The sequence below is a fragment of the Wasmannia auropunctata genome, unplaced genomic scaffold (assembly GCF_000956235.1).
Source record: "Wasmannia auropunctata unplaced genomic scaffold, wasmannia.A_1.0 LD336044.1, whole genome shotgun sequence".
NCBI lineage: Eukaryota > Metazoa > Arthropoda > Insecta > Hymenoptera > Formicidae > Wasmannia > Wasmannia auropunctata.
In genome coordinates, this window is record NW_012026846.1 from 551,762 (window position 1) to 572,677 (window position 20,916).

Genomic DNA, 20,916 nt, shown 5'->3' on the forward strand with positions numbered 1-20,916 from the left:
CTCAGACACGTTCTTGCCCATCACGACTTACCGCTATCATCGCCAATCGTCGTTATCGATGCACGAGCAGCGGGACGGTCCGAAAGTCGTCAAGTCGCGTCAAGGCAAGCCGATTCCAGGCCCAAGGGAGGACTTTGCGACTGTTTGGCACCGACCTGGTGCGAGATGCGATATTACGACGTCGTTCTCCTCGCGTAATCTTACTGTCTTATCCTCTCTACCATAAAACACCATTCGTATTTCGCTGATGGGAGCGTCGGCAGATCGGCGCTTCTCGCGCCCACGTGCAGGTTTGCTCTGTAAAAGCGCTTTGAAAAAAAAAATATATATTTGATTAAAATGTCTCGAAATAGACAGTGTAGATTTTTCATATTTCGACTTGACTGACTGTTCTATTTCAGTATTTTATTTTATAATTGCCTTGCACCATTATGCTTTATTTCTTATAAAGAACTGTGTTCTTTAAAACTTGAAAGTAACAAAATTATATTATTATACTCTATGAAAAAAAATGCTCATTATGTTACATTGAATGCCATTTATTCGTGGAAATGCATCGGTCTGCCCGACTCTTCCACGACTCATATACGAACTCATCAAGATGCGTATCCGTGCGCAAGCGTCTAGCTCGCAGGCGATGAATAGCGAGCGTTCCCTCATTGATTCATTGATCGTTGCTATTTTTTTTTCTTTTTTTTTTCATCGAGTCGATAAAACTCAAATCCCCTTTACTCGCGGAACACCGATACGCATCCACACGTGCATTTCAAAAGAGATCTTGTCCATACGACGTGGCCGCGTTTCGAGCTAGCGAGATTAGCTGAGAAAGCGCGCTATTTCTTGTCGATACGACAATTACTCGCGCATTCTCGAGCAATTCCTCCGACAAAAATCACACACCGTTGATCGCGACGGAGAACGACGGGTTCTCCGAGAAGAAAAAAAAAATTTGATAAAATACGAGGAAGTACGTGTTAACGTGTAGCACGATGGCAAATCATCGAAACGCCGCGCGCAGAAAAATGGACAACGATGTCGGCCGTACGTCGCGGTGGGCGAAAGAACTGCGGCGGCGCCCGGCGTCCGGAAGAGGATCACCGTGAGAAAAATTAAGTAAAAAAAAAAAAAAGGAAAAAAATTCAAGCAAGCACACATTGGAATGTTAGAGCGTGACCTTGCGACCGTGAGATCGTCGAAAAGAATTAACGTGGCGTTACCGATCGACGATCGTCGATCGTCGCCAGTGATCGGTGCGGTGCCAATCGAATAGAAATCAGGCAATAAAGACGCGAGTCCAAAGCCAGACAGAGATCTGGAAACTAAATGAGAAAGAGAGAAAGCGAAGAATGAATATCGAGACGCGTGGGTGAGGAATTTTCCTCGCCGCTTTCGTCGATGAGAATCGACTCCTCGATCGCATTTTTTTTTTTTTTCGGAGTGATAAAGAACTTTATGTCGCTCGAGAGAAGAGAACGAAGAAGATTGTTTTGGAAGAAGGAAGCTTGGCGGTACGTCGCTTTTCTTTCGTCAACCGGGACGCTGCCGGTGCCACTTCCGCTTCCTCGAGACTGTCCCGCGAACCGGAAGAGATCGGAAGATGAAAATTGCGTGCGCCATTCACTGCCGAAATGCGTAATGAGGAGAAATACGAGAATTTCAATATTTATATTCGATAAAGAAATAAATGGCCCACTAAAATGAATTGACGGTTTATTTATAACGTGATGGAAAATCACCGCGAAATTCAACAAAATAGCATTTCGCCGGTGTTCTTTCAACTTTTTGCATATTTATACGCGGAAACGGATACTGTTATAGTTATTTTTATGTTACCATTATTTTTCAATATCTGCGTTTTTTAAATTCTTGTTGAAATTTGATAAAACGGTACCAGCGTGACGACAGTTCTTTTGATATATTTTAAAACACTTGTGTAATAGATTTTTCTAAATTAATTTTCCTCATGGTAATAAATAAACCTTCAAATACGCAATACAGCAGTGGATGATATCGCGCAAGCGATACAGCAAACGAAAACTATTTCAGTGAACTCTGAAAGAGAGACACAGGGGCAGTCTCATGCGTTAGCGAAGCCGCACCCAATCAACCATCTTTAGTCACATCTCTGAAACCGCACCACTGCATACTTCACATCCAAGAAAATATAAAAAAGAAATCAGACAACATCTCAAATATACATAATCAAACAGACAGAAAAAAAAAAGATATTAGATCGCGAGATCGCGCTAGAGAGACACGAGAGAGAAAAGAAACGGCGGCGCGAGAAAAAAGTCGACGACCTGTAACCGTCTTCCCCGTTTGTTGCTTCTGTTGTATCAGGAGCTCAAAGCGACGAACGAGAGCCTGAAGAGCCTGCAGACGCAGCTGGAGCTCGCGTACGCCTCGACCGCGTCGTCGGGACAGCCGGTGGCCGGCGGCATCAGCGGATTGGCGGGTTCATCGGTCATCGGACTAGGTAGCGTATCGGGGGGTGCAGGTGCTGGGGGCTGCGGCGGCGGTACCGTCCTCGGAGGTAGCGTGGCGGTTCCAGGCGGCGTGCCCGGTAGCACCACCCTGACCGCCATCATGGAGACGAAAGACGCGCGTATATCGACCCTGGAGAAGCAGGTGGCGTTGCTGGAGGCCGAGATGCAGCGTATTAAGGAGTGCGGCGGTAGGCTGCGGGAACAACTGCTCAAGTTGCCCGTCGCTGTGCCGAGCAGCGGCGGTACTATGCATCAGCAACAGCAACATCTGGGTATCACGCAGCCGACCGGCCTGGGTGGTCAGCAACAGCCCGGCACGTTGGCCCTGGCCAGGGGACCGTCCATGATGACCTCGCTGGTACCGTACGGTGGCCACGCGTCGTCCGCGGGACTAACCAGTTCGTTGCTTGCCGGTTCGACAGGTGGGCCTACCACCGGGAGCGGGCTGGGTGTCGGCGTCGGCGGCGGTTCCTCGTGCCTGGCCGGCATCTCGTCGGGCGCCACCACAGGCGTGGTCAACCCATACACAGATCGCTACACCACCGATCATCATCCCCATCAGCTGCATCATCACCAGCATCACCATCACCACCACCTTCACCAGCAGCATCAGCTGCAGCTGCAGCAGCAGCAGCTGCAGCAGCAGCTGCATCAGCAGCAGCAAATGCAGCAACACTTGAAACAAATAGAGCCGGCGGCGGCTGGCGCCCTTGCGCTGCACGCTCACACCTTCAACAAGCACGACCTGAACTTCAAACGGCAAGTAAGTTTCTTCATCAACAACGTGCGCATCGAAAAGAACGACGCCGTGTAGGGCGATACCTGGGACGGCGCGGGAGGATGGGAGTTCCTTCTCCCGATCACAGGTACACGAGGATCACGATCGCGTCGTCGTCTTCGTCGTCTTCGTAGCCATCGTCGTTGTGTTCATCGTTGTCTTCATCGTCGTCGTCGTCGTCGTCGTCGTCGTCCTCATCCTCGTCGTTGTCGTCGTCGTCGTCGTCGTCGTCGTCGTCATAGTAGTTCTCGTCGGCTAGTTTCGAAAGCCATCGAGATTGGAGAGAACCGGGTTGATGAGGTCGGTTCGAGAAAAGAGAAAGAAAGAGAGGACGACAGAAAGATAGAAAGATCTGTTGTTCTCGTCGAGGGTGACCATCCGGGAGGAAAGAAAACGAGTGTCTTCGGGGAAGAGGCTAGATCACCGCGAAGAAGCGATCTAGAAGACAGAAGGTCGAAGAAGAGGGGCGTACATAGTAGTACGTAGGATGACTTCTCTGTTGAAGGGGCGAGGAAGCTGAAGAGCTGGCGCCAGTGCAAGAGCAAATCGTCGAAATGGCGACTTCCGCGCGCTCAAGGATCTCTCGATTCCCTTCATCTTCTTCTCCGAAACGTCGCGTATTACACACGTACGAGACGGGAGTCCGTGAGAACTAAAACGACGGCGCGGAAGACGAATGACGCGCGTCACGGTGTTCTTGCCATCGCAGCTGCGTTTAAAAAAAATTAAACTTTTACTGGACAATGATTAGGGAATACCTTTATATGACATTGTTCAGTTTCATTCAGAAGTTTTCACTGGACCTTTACATTATATTCACTGAATTTCCGATTAATAGTCAATTTAATGTTATATTTGAAAAATGAAATTAGTTCTTAAATATTTGAAGGTAAAGCTATAAAAGTTTTTAATTAATTAATTTAACATGATTTTTAAATGAAATTTCGAAAATATTTTTTATTAATGTCATTGCAGATCTCGTTTAATGGTGAAAACATAATTTTACGAAAAACAATTCCTGATATAAGATTATCTTAAAAGCTGTCTTCAAAAATACTTGGAACTAGTATTTTCTGGTTTTCCTATAAATTATATTAGTCTTCCTATTTGAATAATCGTATGATATGAAAGAAAGAAGCAAATAAATTTTACATGATAAGAAAGCGAAATACTGAGAATCAGAAAATGATGATTAAACGTGATAAGACAATGTGATAAGATAAAAAAAAGAGTCTTCTATGAAATCAATAATCCTGGAACAAATTATATTACTTTCGAGACTGAATTCAGTATCGAACCGAGTATACTTGCACGCACTGTCGAAATTGTAGAAATACGTGGAACGGTGGCGCGGACATTTAGTCGGAAATAGAACCCTTAGCCGTAAATAGAGATCACTTAGGCAGATTTTGTCGCACGTGAACGTGTTCCCTGAACAAAGTAGTGTGTTGCCCCTTAGTGTACGTCGCTCTCGCGCGAGTGCGAAATAGGCGCGAGCCCGAAAGACATCTTACGCACGCGTTAATTAATTAAACCAACGAACTTGTAAACTTCGGACTGGAACTTTGCAAATTGCGTTCTGCTCGATGCGGGCAAGTTTGTTATCTAGGTGGGCGAAAACGTCTTCTCGCTTGCACGCGTAAAGCGATCGGCCTACAGCGTTATCCTCGACCTTCGTGTTATCAACCGCCGTTACTAACTTTCCCGTCTTCCTTCCTAAAGGAGCTCTAGGAGTCATTAGCGTTGGATTTAGAGTAACGTAAAATATGCGATATCGCGCCGTAAGTGTGTGTCCCCCCCCCCCCGCCCCCCGTAGTGCGTCGACCCCGCGAAACGCGGAGATCGAGATGATCGTTTTACTTCTCACCGACTCTCGTCGACCGTACCACGTGCACCACCTTACATACAACACTTTAACGCGTACCTGTTTTTTCTTTACCACTTCGACATCTTTTTTCTCGCCACGCGACATCCCGAAGAGTTCTCTATTTTTTGACTCGATTGTACTTAGATGTCGTAGGTATACAGGGTGAGTTCTGAGTGAAGATAGGTGTGAGCGCAGAGCGTTACGTGAGACGCCTCGCGATGGAAAAGGATTCGCGCGTTTCGCGGACGAAACAGAATCTCGACGGGCGGGAATTCGAAAGGAGCGTCACCTTCAGTGACGGAAATTTTAACGATAAGAATTTTTAATAATTAAAAGGTAAATATATTACCGTATTATCAGCTAAAAGTATAACACGTTACAACGTATCTTTAAACAGAATCTTAAAATCAAAGTTATATATATATATAAGTATATTGCATTGGTATTCTATATAAAACTTCATATTTTATAAGGCTTTAGTTGCGAGATTTCCGAAGTTCCGAGAAGAGTAACAGCTCAGCCCAACATATCTGTCAGTAAAGTCCGCTTGTACGCACAATATTGACGTAGACACTTTCACGGCAGCATGATGATGCTTAAGTCACCGAACGACTATTAAGCTTAAGAAAATTTACTGAGGATACAAATAGCTTCGCCGAAGGAACAGACGCAATCCGTATGCGTGTTCCCGAAGTTTTCACTTCCTCGAAGCGAAGCTTATCCCTCGGCGAGCTCTGTTTCGAGAGAACCGCGCAACACGCGATTCATTTCCAACGTGAGGAATTCCCAGGTTGCACCCTGCGGATGCACAGACGTTCATGCGTCGTTCGGAGGATCCCTCTGTGTTTATAGCGCGATAAGCCTTCGGACAATTTTCTGATCTTCCGCTAACTTTCAGTAATAGCTCTCAAGAGGGCAAGAAAGAGGAAGGCTACCTGCTCCCGCGACGCGAATCGCGGAGAAAGTGGAAATAGGACAGACGTAACCAGACGTTGTTCTTGGATATCAAGACGTCGAGCGATATTCAGATTTCTTTGTTTTTTTCGAACGAAACGTTATAAAACCGTTGCTAATAATTCAAGCAACATTATTTAAAGAGATTATATAATTCTATTAAGATATTTGTGCATCGCGCCTTTAAAAATTCTTTTTCTTACGAAAACAATGTAAAATGATACGAATTATAATAATTTTTATAATCATTTTTTTACACAGTAGTAAATAACATTATAATGAATATCTGAAAATCTAGATATTGCGAGACAAAAATATTCGTATTGTAAAATATTCGATGAATCTATCGAATATCCTGGATATTCTTTTGAATATCTCGAAATGTCCGAAGAACCGATTACTCCGATCATCCAAGAACATTCGTCATGCCAGTGTTGTACAGAAAGGCATCGTCGAAGAGGCGCGAAACAAGAGGGAGACTTGGTACGCCAGAGATTCTGGATCTCGCGGTGAGAAAGTCAACGAGAAAGTCGTGTATATTTCGTGTAGCTTCTACTACGATGCGGTTAGGGGGGAAAAAAATATGCGTACTCCTAAAATTCTTAGGCCTTAGATCGCGAATTTACGAGAACACTGTTGAATCCTAAAATGTCTATTATATGAATGTTGATGTTGTTTGCGAACGCGCGGCGAAGATGAAAAAAGAGAGTACCAAAGGAGAGAAAGAAAAATTATTATTATTTAAATGGCACGCAGAGAGGTCTATTATATATAACTATATATACATATATATATTATTATACACTTATATACACAAACATGCACGTGCATCTGTAAATATATATGTATGTGAAGATCGTGTATTCACATAAGCATATATATATGTGAAGATGCGTATGCGTGTACGATGCGTGTGTAGGTAAGGAAAAAAAAAAGAAAAGTATATCCGAAGCTTCCGCCGAAAATAATAATATTTTCGTAGCTCACAGCGATTTAATCCTGCACTCCATTTCCCACTCAGCCTTCTCTTCTCTCGCCGACACTTACCGGGGTATAATCGCGTGTTACGGGCCATACCTGGCTTAACCACGGCTGCATAATGCACCGAGTCGAGTCGAGTGTTTCTAGCACAGGTGATTGTCGAGAAGTTCTCGTTCTTTTCCGAACATATCACGCTCAAAATGCCTCCCTGACGATCCTTCCGCTCTCGCCGGAGGCGGACACGACTGCCGCCGAAGGTCGTGCGTTTCGAGGTTGTGACAATCCTTATTTTTCTACTCTCTGTGTACTTCTAGATCGTAAGACGTCGTGTCGCGATACGTTCGAGTGTATAACACGCGGGTGTCCTGGACACGCGACGATCATCGCCACGCCCGCGCGAGGACACCCGGACCTCGATGAATTAAACGCGCAATCGATCGGATATACGAATTGCAGCGATCGCGAAATGCGTTTGCAGCTGTTCGAGCCGGGTGTAGCCCGATGACCGATCCGTTCTTCATCCCTTCCGAGTCTATCTCCCATTGTAAATCCGAGGATGGAATCCTGCGACGATCGGGATCCGGGAAGACGGTCATCAAGGGGGAAAACCGCCTCCCCCTTCGATAACCCGGACATTACCCGATGCCTCGGCGACGTTCCGCGATTTCGCTCGTGCGAAAGGCGAACGTCCTGGATTTCACACGCTCGCAAGGTCAGCCTCATCTTTAAAGCTTAAATGAACGATCCTCTTCGGACTGCGCCTCCTAAACGTGGAGACGGGCGAGATACGCTCTCGTGATAATGAAAAAAAAAACCGGCATTATAATAATGATAAAAACTGTTATAACCTATGCTGCTGCTAATGATGATGATGATGATGATAATAATAATGTGATGAAGAAAAAAATGTAAGGAGGAGAGTTTGTTTTCGCGCGTTGCCAACCTCTTTGTTTCCGCGGAGCCAATCCTCCTTAAGATTCCTCAGCAGAATCGACATCCTGGCGGACAATACGAGGATTCACCGAGGATAGATCTCGCACGGAGGAGAAGAGAGATCATTGGCCTTTTTTTTACATTATTTTCTTTTCTTTTGGCCGATTTATTTTGGCCATTGCAACGACGCATCCAACGCAGCTCGTTTCATTATGTGAATCGAGTTTAAGTGAGATTTATTTAAAGAAAAAAAATAACATAATGTAATTGGTATGACACTTAACTTCTTTGGACGAACGACATTTTTTTTTTTCTAAAGAGACTATGTAAAAATATTATGCGTATATTTGTTTGATAAACATTTATTTTCAGAGTATAATTTTAATCGGTATTATACAGTTCGTACCTTTTATGGCTTTGCTAGCAACATGATAATTTCAAGATGGCAGTTTAGAAATGGGATTATGGCAAATGCTTTTGCGCTCAAAGGACATTTTTCTTTGCTTACATTCGTCTCGAGGGGACGAAGAAAATCAAGTTAAATCTATAAAAGAGTTAAATGGTGGATGTAAATTTGTTTGCGCAGGTTGACTACTCGCGGATGAGACGACTGCATTTTGCATTCCAAACGCAAAAATCTCAACATGCGAGTCGAACATTGGTAAACCATTTTCGTCGCAAGTTTATATTTTCATTCTAATGACATCACATCTTCAGACGATCAAATCATGTCGACGAAATTATCGGACATTCAAAATTGTCTCAATTTGTTTTTTATAACCAATTAGAATTACAACAACGACGACGATGATAATTACGTTATCATGACAGTCATGACAAGAAGAAAAAAGAAAGGAGAGAAAGAAAGAAAATCACAATCCTACATTTTCCCACAACGTCTGAATATTCTTTCCTCATCTTTCCCTCTTGCCCTCTTTCCTAGCTCAATAATTTCCTGTTTCAAAGAAAAAAAAAATAAAGCACTATTTCACATGCATCGATACTTGCCACGCGACACAAAAACGATCGATCAAATATCATAATCGTTGTGCCACGCATATATTCTACATTCTTTGCTTCATCTTCACCACAAAATTCAACAATCGCAGCCATAATTGTCGACTACGGCAGTCGATCTTATCACGCAAAAATATAATCATCGATAATTTCATCACGTCACTAGAACGAATGTGGATCTTCGAGTCGCCACGAATCATTTTCTCTCATCATCGGATTCGTGCTCATCTCTTCACAGCCATCTCTTCACAAGTCACGAATTATCGAGTCAAATCAAGTCGACGTAGGCTTATACATGGCATATATACGCCGCGAAAATCATCGCACGAGATAGATATCGTTATCGGTAGCTCTCACGATGATCATCGTCTCTCTTCGAGTCGTGCAACTCGCATGGGAACTTAGGTCCAGCATGTTGCATGCGTCGTTTAGGAGTTTACGTGGTTGTAGTGTTTACGTCATCGCAGCGGCCGTTCATTATCGTTCACGTCGTCATCGTCGTCATCCTCATCATCGACATTCGGCGGGCTACTCGTCGAGGTCCCTCGCGACCTCCCTTTTGTTAATCGAGTCTGAAATAGGAACCGATCTCTTTGCCAATCGTGATTATAAGTTATTATAAAAGACACTTTGAGCAAAATTATTAAAATCGCTTGTTATGCGTATTAAACGTTTATCATGATATAAATTTGGGAGGTTTCTTGCTCTATCGATTAAGAGAGGACAGTTGCGAGTGGCCGCCGCAAGCTCGTTCGTTCAGCAACGCTTTTATCGTCGTCGAACGATCGTCTAAAGCTCTCCGCGTCATCGTTTCCCGTCTCATCTCTTCGCTCGCGGTATATCGTATGATCGTTTCGATCATCGAGGATCGTCGTCGATTACGCGAGGATCTGAAAAGGTGGCCGCGCCGAGAGAGCGCGCCGTTTCAACGCGAGGGCGATCGCGCGGTGAGACGCGCGACTCGCCCCGCGCTCGCCATCGGCAAGTATATGAAAAAAAAATTGCCCGCCGTCATTGTTTCGTAAACCCTCTCTTGCGTTATCTCCTTTATTTCTTTATCACCCTCTCTTCCCCTCGTCCATAGAAAGAGACCGATTGGTGTTGGCATTTAGAGAGATGCATGCCGCCTCCCCTGTTATTACCAAACCCCTTTGACATCCCGCCAGCCTCGCTCTCGAGGCGCTATATGCATGCTGCACGCGCGCGCAGAGAGTCTGCATCTGTCATCTAGCTGTCAGCTCCTTCGTCCCGTTCGGCGAATAAGACATACGTGGACGTCGGGATGACGATCATTGTCCGCGATGGTCCACGAACGTCGGATTACCTATCGGGAGAGCCCGCTAATTCGGCATTTCGTCTACGACAGAGAGACGGAGAGGTCCATTTAGTTTATCTACGAGTACTGTCGCGTTGTCAGAAAAATTTCCTTAGGCAAAAGAAAGTACTTTGTTTTTTATGACTATGGTGTCCTTTAATTTACGTCCAACATGTTTTTGGGGTCTATCTTGAGAACGTTTGCGTTCATGGGAAATCTAAGACCTTATAAATTTAACATGATAAAAAATATAATATTACATTAGTTTCGATTGATTGTTGAAGGAATGCAATTTAATCTAAAATTAAAATGAGCGAGTATTATTGCAAAAAGAATCAGTATTTAAAAGTATTGATTTTATTTATCAGTTATTTACGAGTTTCAAGTAAGTATTTGTGCTTAGATGTAAAAATAGGTCCTGCGTGTTGTTCCATAAGGACGATCTGATCTCATTTCGTGTATGCATCGATAATTGAGGGACATTAATCGACAACGAAATTGACGTAGATTAATATTGACACGCCTCTCCAATGCATGTCATCCACTTTCATTATCGAATATAAATGACAAAAAAAAAAGATAAAATAATGAGTTTAATCGCACGTTATTCGTAGATAAAATAAATGTTACCTCTTGCCCGATAGAGTTTAAGGTATAAATTAATAATTAAGATAGAGCTAAGTTAGCAATAAGTCAGCAATGGATGGCAGTCCCCAATTCCGCAGAACTCTTCTGATCAATCGGATGAATTGATAGTAAAATATCGTAACCTTGAATAATATTCCCTCATAACAATATTTTTAAAATATAATTAAACACAGATTCAAGAATTAAGATAAAAGTAATAAGCTTATACTAGTTTATTACGATAAAAGATATAAGCTTACTAGTCTACTATTAATTAAAATATTGAATTATAATATGTCTCAAAACCTTCGATCTTAATTTTAACAACAGACTTGTTGATTAATTCGAGGCTGATTTTTCCTTAATTAAAATTGTATAACGTTAATTAAAAAATGAAAAATTCTTTTCAAAATAAATTTTTGAATCTTACTTAATGAAAGCCCGTTTAAATCAACGTGAGCTTAACGCCGTGTGTCAATGCCGTAGTTGAAGATTTAATTACCGTGTTATCGGATAAATATTAAATAACTGCGATAAAGTGCTTACTACGAAATTTTCCCCCGTATGAAAAATTGACTCCGAATTTGCCGAGGAGTCTGTCATTATAATTAAGGTCGTAGATTCCGGGACATCTAAGATATAAAACACGGGCGGACGTTTCGTTCGGAAGAGGGACGGCGGAGTTGGACGGCCTTCGTGGTGAGCGAAGCATTATTAAACGTGGTGCCCCAATATTCTAGCTTTCTGAGGAGGTAAGGAAATTCTTCACCCGCCCAAGAAGCTCTTCCGAGCCACCATCATCATCACCACCACCACCACCACCACCACCACCACCACCACCACTACTACCACCACCATCCTTCCCTCTCCGTTTCCATCTACATGATTACCGTATTACGTAACGGAGTGTTTCGATGTATACCGTAGCCACTGTACTTGTTTACTCTCTGTATATCTCTTTCTGTCTCTGTCTCTTTCTTAAACTCTATTTTCCTACTGGCGTGAATCGTTGACCGACTGTCTCGCAATCATCACTTCACGCATCTTTCATTAAAAAAAAAAAAAGAAAAAAAGAAACCCCCCCTTACACACCGGTCTTTAGACAATGATTTCTTAGAGGAAGACCGTTACTCTCCCAGACTCAAGTCATCAATCAAATTCATCCATCATCCCATCGGAAGAGCGAAAGGAACGAAGGACTTTCGTTCACCCCCGCCCCATCATTCGATCAGTATCGTTGTGTGCGTGTGCGTGCGTGTGTGCGACCTAGTGACACCGTAGATAATCATCGTAGATATAATCGTCGACGTCATCGTCGTCGAAGCGAGGGAGTGCGCATCCCCCTCCGTCACTTCGATGACTTTGAGGCTCGACGCGGGGCGATATTTGCCGCCGTCGTGAATGCCCCGGCGATAGCCGCTGTCGATTAAATCGATAGCCGACGGCGGACGGGGGCGAGTTTGCGTCTTGAATTTCCTCTCTCGAATGCAGACGCAGATTTCTCTCGAACGTCTTCGCGTTTGAGAAAAGAAATACGATAACGTTCCGCTCGTTTCTCGTCTGGGTGTCTTGACTAGATGTAGTATGCCAGTGACGCATGCCAGAGGTCCTCGATCTATCCTTGCTACGCGCGAATCAGATGATTTTCATAATAAATTGGAATGCTTTTTTGCGCGTTTCAAATTACCTTCGAGCAAGATAAAGGATTTATTATGTTAACTCTATAGACATTATGGCTGCGTTCGCTTTGGCGCTTACAATGCTCACAGTATCACCTCTCGTCCTTATTGTCTACCAAATGTTAAATAAGGATAAATGATGCTTATAAGCGCTGCAAGCGCCAAATCGAACATAGCCTATAAGATATTTGTTTGAAAAAAAGAGCATATACATGTGCTGGAGAACTAATAATACGTTGCAGTAATTATTATTAAAAATGAAAGTTTTTTTTAGAAAGCAAAGCTCGCTTACGTTAAAATCGAAATTAAAAAACTTAAGTCTTCATGCGTTAATTATTCTCTAATTAAGCCAACATTTTCTTTGGCTTGAAGTCGGAACTTTGAAGCTGGGCAATCGCCAGGGAGGACCTCGCGGAATCGCGAACTCGCTCGCATCGCGTTTACGTACGTAGTGATTAGCCAGTAGTAGCTGTGTTGCGTTTATATATCACGACTCTGCTTCGAGATCGTCGCGAGATCTCGGCGTTATCCCGGCGATATGTCGCGACGAGTCTCACATCACACGGCCTGCCGGCAACACCAGAGTAGACCAGAGCGTAGTAGGTACGTACACACGTAAATAAAAAGAGACACATGTCGACGTGACAGGTCCCGAATATCTCTCTATCCTGGCCCCCCCGTGATGCGTGCGCGTGAGATTACGTGTCTCTCTGTGTCGTATGTCTCCACCACACTTCGCTGTGCGTGTATACACGTGTGTGCATATATATTTACTTATATACGAATGTGCACAATCCATACGTATAAATAAATATATATACATGTGCACTTTTTTTACACCCTCCCCTCTCTAAAAAAAAACACTGTTCGTAATTTTGTATCGCTGGCCTCGATTACGCTGCATGCTTCGTGCAAATCCTATCCGAGTACGACGACGACGTTTTTTTCTCTCTCGATTTCTTTTTCATTATTTAGATTCTCTCGATATAATTAATTAAGGCTAAGAAAGTTCATGTATGATCGGGGCAGTCAGTTCGGTCAATGGAGTCGATCAAACTCGACGGGTTTAACTAACTCAGCCCGAGACCTCATTCCTCTTTAGATTATAATTTTAGCTGTTGTAGTTAGAAGGGGAAGTTAGTTAACCGCAATTAACGTGATAATCATCAGTGCTGTAAAGCTTAAAGATTCATTAATAAACTTTATAACGAATTTGACCTCAAAGTTCAAAGAGATCGAATCGTTCTTAAATTTAGGTTTGACCGAAACTGGCTCGCACACACGTAGTTTCTTGTTTGACTTCGTAATTAGGTCATGATCGTAATAGCTCGAATGTCAGCCTCCTTTCATTAATCCGTTCAGGAATCAAGAAAGGCGCATAAATGAACTAAAAATAGCAATGGAATCGGGGCAGGACGACAATGCGAACTTAATTTTTGATCCTCGACATGGAAATCTTTTGCAGAGAGTCGATGCGCTCGCGCCACGTCGACGTAATTTTAATTAAAATAATCTCGATCTTTCTCAAGAGCGGCTCGTGTCAAAGTCCAACGGCAATTAGGTAACTCTGTGGTTATATCCCATAAGGCTGTTCGCTCGGAAATCAATTTTGCGCGCAATTTGGATCAGGAATAATTTAAGATATGCGGCACGATGCAGGCGCGAAAAGTGTGTTACATGTACATACAAGAGCATTAAAAAAGCATCTTTTTTAAAGTTATCGTAGTATCGTCGCAATTATATCAGAGATTTTTTGCCATTTTTTAAATTATAACTCTCGGAACTAAAGGACTTAAAATACATCTGAGATATTCAGTTCTTGATTGCTAACAAAACTTATACGATTGTTTCGACAGTTTTCGATATTTTTGTCTTGTCGCTTCTGCTGCCATCGATTACTAAATCAGATTACTAAATCAGACTCCAAAACGAGCTCACAGCCAAGATTTTGCATTGAAAAAAAAAAAGACATTTGTGCGCGTATCTTTGCCCAATCCTAAACAGACCGTTATCACCGTCGTCGTGCTCGGTCATGGCGAAGAGCCGACAAGAGGTTTCCAACGCTTTTGTCGCTCGTCGCCATCGTCGTTACGTCGTCTGTTGTTGTTGTCGTCGTCGTCGCCGACACGGACGGAGCGCAGGGACTGATCCTCGCCTGGACGACGAATATTTTCGCAGCTGGACGAGCTTCGGACGGAGGTACAGCGACGAGACCAGGAGCTGCTGGCGATGTCGGCGAAAATGAAGACGCTCGAGGAGCAACATCAGGATTATCAGAGGCATATCGCCGTGCTCAAGGAGTCTCTCTGCGCCAAGGAGGAACATTATAATATGCTGCAGGCAGATGTGAGTGTAACTTTGACTTCTTTTATTTTAAAAATGTAGGGTCATATTTTGTTGAAATTTATGGTTTATTGCAAAATTGTAAAAGGTACTTAAAGATTCAACAAATAATTTATAGTCTTGTTGAGAAAACAGTTTTCTTTTAATTATAAGAAACAGTTTGTATATTGAATCATACATACTGTTGATTAAACATATTCGTGCTGTTGTAATTTAATTGAGATTTTTTTTAAATCTCAATTAAAAATTTGAATTTAAAGATAAATTTGCTTACTTTATTAATCATTTCTCATTGCTTTCAAAGGCAAAAAGTTTCTCAATACTACGAAAGTTTTCAAATGTATGCGAATTTACAGCAAGGACAGGAATGTTGCCAAGTATGTTTTCGGTAAACAAGTTTACCGCCGGTTTTGTTATTCACACCGATGCGAAACTAGAACACAACCGAGACTCGAAATCGATACCAAATTTCTGACCGCATCTCTCAAATTCGGGTATTTGTCGAATATGTTCCCCAGTAATGTGCGGTTGCAACAAAACTCCGTAACTACCCTAAATGTTGTAATGCCGTTACCCGAAAACTCGGATAAAGGATCATTACCTTAAATAAAGAAGCTGTTGGTGTAATTTTTCCAGCCTTTACATGACCCTTTAATACCTTTAAGAGTCCATAAAAGTTCGGAAAGGAAAAAACGCTCGCAAAGACCTGAGAAATTTTTTCAAAAGTCTAACATCGAGTGAAACTAGGACAAAACTACGAAATCGAATTTGAACGAGATTATCAGAAATGTTGACCCACCTCACGCAAACCCCATGAATTCTAAAACGATCATTGACGCGAGAAAAGTCCTTGATGCAAACTTTATTCCAATTCAAAATCCCTATTTTCATTTCAATTCGCAAAGCAAATTCTTGATTTTCAAATCTAGCATCTTGCAAGATGTAATCCTCTGGGTTGTAAGATGCTTAAAACTACGACGAAAGAAAACAAGCACCTTTTAAGTCTAAAAATCTCGGATTTTATTTTATGATTTACTTTAAAATTTTTTACTTTTAGTTGTATCTCGTATTTAGAATTAGTTGAAATTTTATAAAAGCTATAAAAAAAACATTCAATGATAAAAAAACTGAAAATCTGTTTTCTGTTCCGAATTATTTATCTTTTACTTCTTATTTTATACATTTAATTATTTATCTTTTACATAATATTAGCCGCGCTAAACACTCTGTAAAAAATATATCAAGAAGATTCCTCTCGAAATTAATTTCTTAAAGCAAACTCCAAAGAAAGAAAGACGAGAACACATCTGTAGTCCCTTAAACCTTTGAAAAAGTTCTTTGAGAAGGAATTTTCAAATGAGTTAAATAATCGTGACTCGTGACTGTGATCACAGCCGTTTGATAAATCGGTTCGACGACTCGGGAGTTAAGTTAAAGCTACGACAAATCGCGTGTCCCCGGAAGAGAGGACGGCCAAGCCGTCGCGGAAAACTGGGTCGAGCTTTTCTTCTCTTCTCCCTCTCCTCTCCTCTCCTCTTTTCTCCTCTTCTTTTGCCTTTCTTCTTCACTAATGTCGCCTCACGTTCCATCGCGTAGTACATATTGCGCGCTAAAATATTCCGAATTTTGGACCCTTGGAGGTTTCTCTCGTCGGCTGATCCTCGGCGACATCTCATTTTTACCGCCCGCTCCGCTCGGAAATGTGCAGGTCGAGGAGATGCGGCAGCGGCTCGAGGAGAAGAACCGGATGATCGAGAAGAAGACGCAGGCGGCGATGCAGGCGCAACAGGAGCGCAATCGCATGAACACCGAGCTGACCGAAATCAAGGATCACATGGACATCAAGGATCGCAAGATCAACGTTCTGCAGCGCAAGGTGAGAGTCCTATCTTTTACTTTATTCATTCCGCTTTCAGTTTTCCCATCACCGAGGCGATTTCCTTCCTCGAGGCGCAGTCGTCAAAGGCGCTTAGTGTTCCTTCCCATCATCATCTATTCTCAAATGCTTTCGCCTATTTTCCACTTTAGCCATTTTCGCGCGGACTCGTAACGTTTCGCATTCGTCAAGAGCCGCCTCGTACCTCGTCGCGTATAAGAATCGTCTCATTGCGATTCATAACTCGGAAATGGGCGGCGAGTATATTATGCGAGAAGATTGCTCGGTTCGAAGCAGATAACTTCCGCGAAATGAATTTCCTTATCGCGCGCGCCGCGGCGCTTAGCCCTCCGTCTGGAGGAGAGAGATGCAAATGCGAAAGCGGACGAGTCCGGCAAAATGCCCTTATCGCGCGAAGTCAGCGCTGAGGAAAATATTTACAAAGATTGTCCTGGCGAAATTAATCGTTCGTCATTTTAAGGGAAAGTGTTGCAGCAGCCACGAAAAGAAGCTTTTCAATGTCATGTGTATCTTTCTTCTTTATTATCTTCCTTGAAACAATAGAAATCTTATTATGCTTGCAACGTGCTCTCGTATAGTAGATACGATATCATCCTTTAGAAGAAACGAAATTTATGAGTGACACGTAAAAATGTCGTATGGTAATACGTTGATAAATTCTTTCGTTCCAACACAAACTTATATTGAGAAATGAATGAGATCATATAGAGTTAAATGACATGTAAAATTATAAGATACAGTTAATAAACACATTGATACTTTTTATTGGCAGAGCGATGTCTATTTTAATGTATGCTAATAATGCGGGGCAAAAGGATTGAATCAACGGGAGGGTCGAATGATACACCCCGCGATTCACACAGCCTCCCACACACGCGCATAAGTACGAGTACGAAATCCAATCAATCGACTCGTGCAATCGGCTCTTTGAGAAAATTCCAAGAGATGATCCCACGAGGGGGTGACGTACGTGCCGACACTGCGAAACGTGAAAACTCGGGTATCGGTATCGATCGCACGTGTGACGGTTGTAATCCTAAGGCGAGAATTCCGATTGTCCCGTCGCGGAATAAATTCTTTGCCGTCCGTTCTCGACGACGCCGAAGGTGCCGATTTGGACGGCATGTACTATATATTTGCACTTAATTGGGCACAATCTGCGTAAATATTGCACAAAGTAAAAGGGAATGGCATTAATCGTGCGTGAGAAAGGAAAATTCGAGTCGTCTCCTCGACAGTCTACAATTTTCGTAAGATTCTCGTATAAAAAAAGAAAAAGAAAAAAATAACACCTGCGATAAAACGCCATGATAAAAATGCGCTGCAGTTATCTGCCGGCTCTTTGTCCGCGACGGTGATTTTGAGCGTGCTTTGACGGTATCTTAGCCTTTGATTACCGCTTCATCAACTTCGTGGACACGACAAAGGTCTTCCCTTTCCTCATCACGTTCGACGGGATAGATGCGAGATCCTCTAGGATTAGAGCCGCGCATCGCGTACTCGCACAAAGTACCGAGCACTAATTGTCACAGCGGCTGAAAAAAAACTGAGCCGATGCAGTCGACGTGTCGTTGCATCCCCCGTGATGTTTTAACGCGAGAAAGAGAGAATGCGCATGAGTGTCAGTGGTTCGGTTGTCGATTAGAACGACATATAATGTGTGTGTATATATATATATATATATATATATATATATATGTGTGTGTGTGTGTGTGTGTGTGTGTGTGTGTGTGTTGTGTGTTTATGTGTGCGCGCGCGTACACACTTGCCTTTGTGACGTTTCTTAGAATGTTTTTGCGTTTGCTAGTTCATGTACAGTAGTCGCGGACGCAAATGCAGTTTACAAAGGGTTACGTTACGTTGAGTTTGCACTGTGTTTGCGCCCGCAGCGTTTTCCACCACACATTTCTTATTTTCACGTCTCCTTTTACGTTATGTTCCACGGGCTATAAAGTGTCGTTCGCAGGATTGTGATTATGTCTCTGCCGTATTTTTCATCACCGTTGCACCGTGCAGTCGATTCTTACGCGTAGACTCTTTCCTCTCTTGCAATCGTTTGCTAGATGTAAGATCTGTAAGAAAACAAGGAGACAAATTTATCCCTGCGTCTTCGTATAAATTTGCATTATTTTCGTCCACCATTTCTGTAATTGATGAGTGCGCCTGTGAATATCAAGTTAATGTTGTTAATTTCTTTGTTATTATGTATTGATTATGTTTACATTATGTACAGAAAAACGTATTATTTTGTAAAATATAGAAAATGCCCCACTCTTAATTTTAATTATCATTTGTTTAATAGATAATTGTATGTTGATTATCTTATTATGTATACGTGCTATCGTCTAATTTATGTAATATTATATTTATTTGTGTTTTAGTATAATTTGTACTTAATTTAAATATTTAATTTGATTATTGCCTGTGCCCATTATTAGGCGTCATATTTACGTTATGTTATGCTATTCATAGACTCTATTATTTGCTTTGACACAAGCACCGTATTTATTTTTACATTAGCGTGCCTGTCGTGACGATGATGTCTGAGTATGATTATGTGAGTAAAAGAAGATCTACGAAAGTGCGTTGGCAGGTAGGTGAATCACGTGAATTTACGTTAATTAACTATCCCACATTGATATCTCGTGGGATTTCATTAACGATGTCTGATTACGAACACGCCGAATTTATGATTCGCGTGAAGATTGCATGGAGGTCGTTTTGAATTTAATTTCCTAAATGTAACGTAATCTCTGTGCTTTAATTTATCTTTCCATGCCTTCCTTTCCCTTCAACTGTTTACGAAATATGTAATAATTTAGCAAACTATACTACATATTTAACACGATATTTAATGTGAAGTAAAATTTTCTGTATCACCGAAAGTATCGTAATCGGTCTTAGGATCGAATTAAAGATCTCCTGAATTATCGAACAGATATCGAAGGATTGTTTTTAACAAAAATAAAATTAATATTCTTGCTTGTTTCTGTACTAACAAATTGACTGATGAATAAATCAACGTCCTTCCCTTTTGAAATTATGGCTGAGTCTGCTGTTGACTTTAGATCGAGAATTTGGAGGACCTGCTGAAAGAGAAAGACAATCAGGTCGACATGGCCAGAGCCAGGCTGACGGCGATGCAGGCGCATCATTGCAGTAGCGAAGGTGCACTTAGTAGTCTCGAGGAGGCGATTGGGGATAAAGAGAAGCAAATGGCACAATTACGCGAGCAAAGGGACCGGGCCGAGCAGGAGAAACAGGAGGAGAGGGAATTGCACGAGAGGGAGATCGCCGAATACAAAATGAAGCTACATACATTGGAGTCCGAGGTAAGTAAGGCTAGATGGGAAAAATCTCTACTTTACTTTCTCATCCCCTATCCGCGCGTTAATGTAAAATGAACAATGAATTCTTTTATTTAAATGTCTTTTCGTAAAAGGAGGAACTCTAAATAACAAGATTATGATACAACTATAAAGCATTAGCAAACACTTTTACATCGCCTTCTTTTTCACGTACGAATCGCCAGGTCGAGAAATTGGGCGCACGTTTGGAGCGAGCGCAGGCGGAGAAAGACCGGCTGGAGGCGAAGCTCGAGAGCTCGCAATCCGAGCTCGGCAAGAGCAAGGCTGAGCTGGACAAGGCCGCCTCCGAGGTCGGACGTAGCGGCGCCGACTGGGAGGCGGCGAAGCAGCGGCTAGCCAGGCTGGAACTGGAGAACGAAAGACTGCGGCACGACATGGAGCGGTCGCAGGGCTACGGCAGAAGCACGCTGAACTCGTCTCAGGAGATGGAGCGCGTTCAGGAACGGGCCGACAAGACGGCCGGAGAGTTGAGGAGGGCCCAGGCCGAGCTGAGGGTCACGCAAGCGGACAATGAGAGGGCACGTGCCGAGGCCGCGTCCCTCCAAGAGAAGGTAAATCTTTCTTATTTCCTCGTTGTTTTCAACACGACATGAACGTTAATGTTAAATTACAATAAATTTTTGAAATATCATTTCTCAATTAAAAATTCAATTTTTTTTAATTCGCAAAAA

At 42.7% G+C, this 20,916-nt stretch overlaps 1 protein-coding gene across 1 annotated transcript in view; it reads left to right on the forward strand.

Moving 5' to 3' along the window:
• The window catches only part of LOC105451794 (ELKS/Rab6-interacting/CAST family member 1), a 61,828-nt gene that overhangs the window by 32,219 nt on the left and 8,693 nt on the right, over positions 1 to 20,916 (forward strand). The window contains exons 5-8 of the mRNA XM_011692471.1: positions 14,816 to 14,983; positions 16,689 to 16,856; positions 19,946 to 20,209; positions 20,410 to 20,796. Coding sequence (XP_011690773.1) covers positions 14,816 to 14,983; positions 16,689 to 16,856; positions 19,946 to 20,209; positions 20,410 to 20,796 — 987 coding nt within the window. The remainder of the gene's footprint in view (positions 1 to 14,815; positions 14,984 to 16,688; positions 16,857 to 19,945; positions 20,210 to 20,409; positions 20,797 to 20,916) is intronic.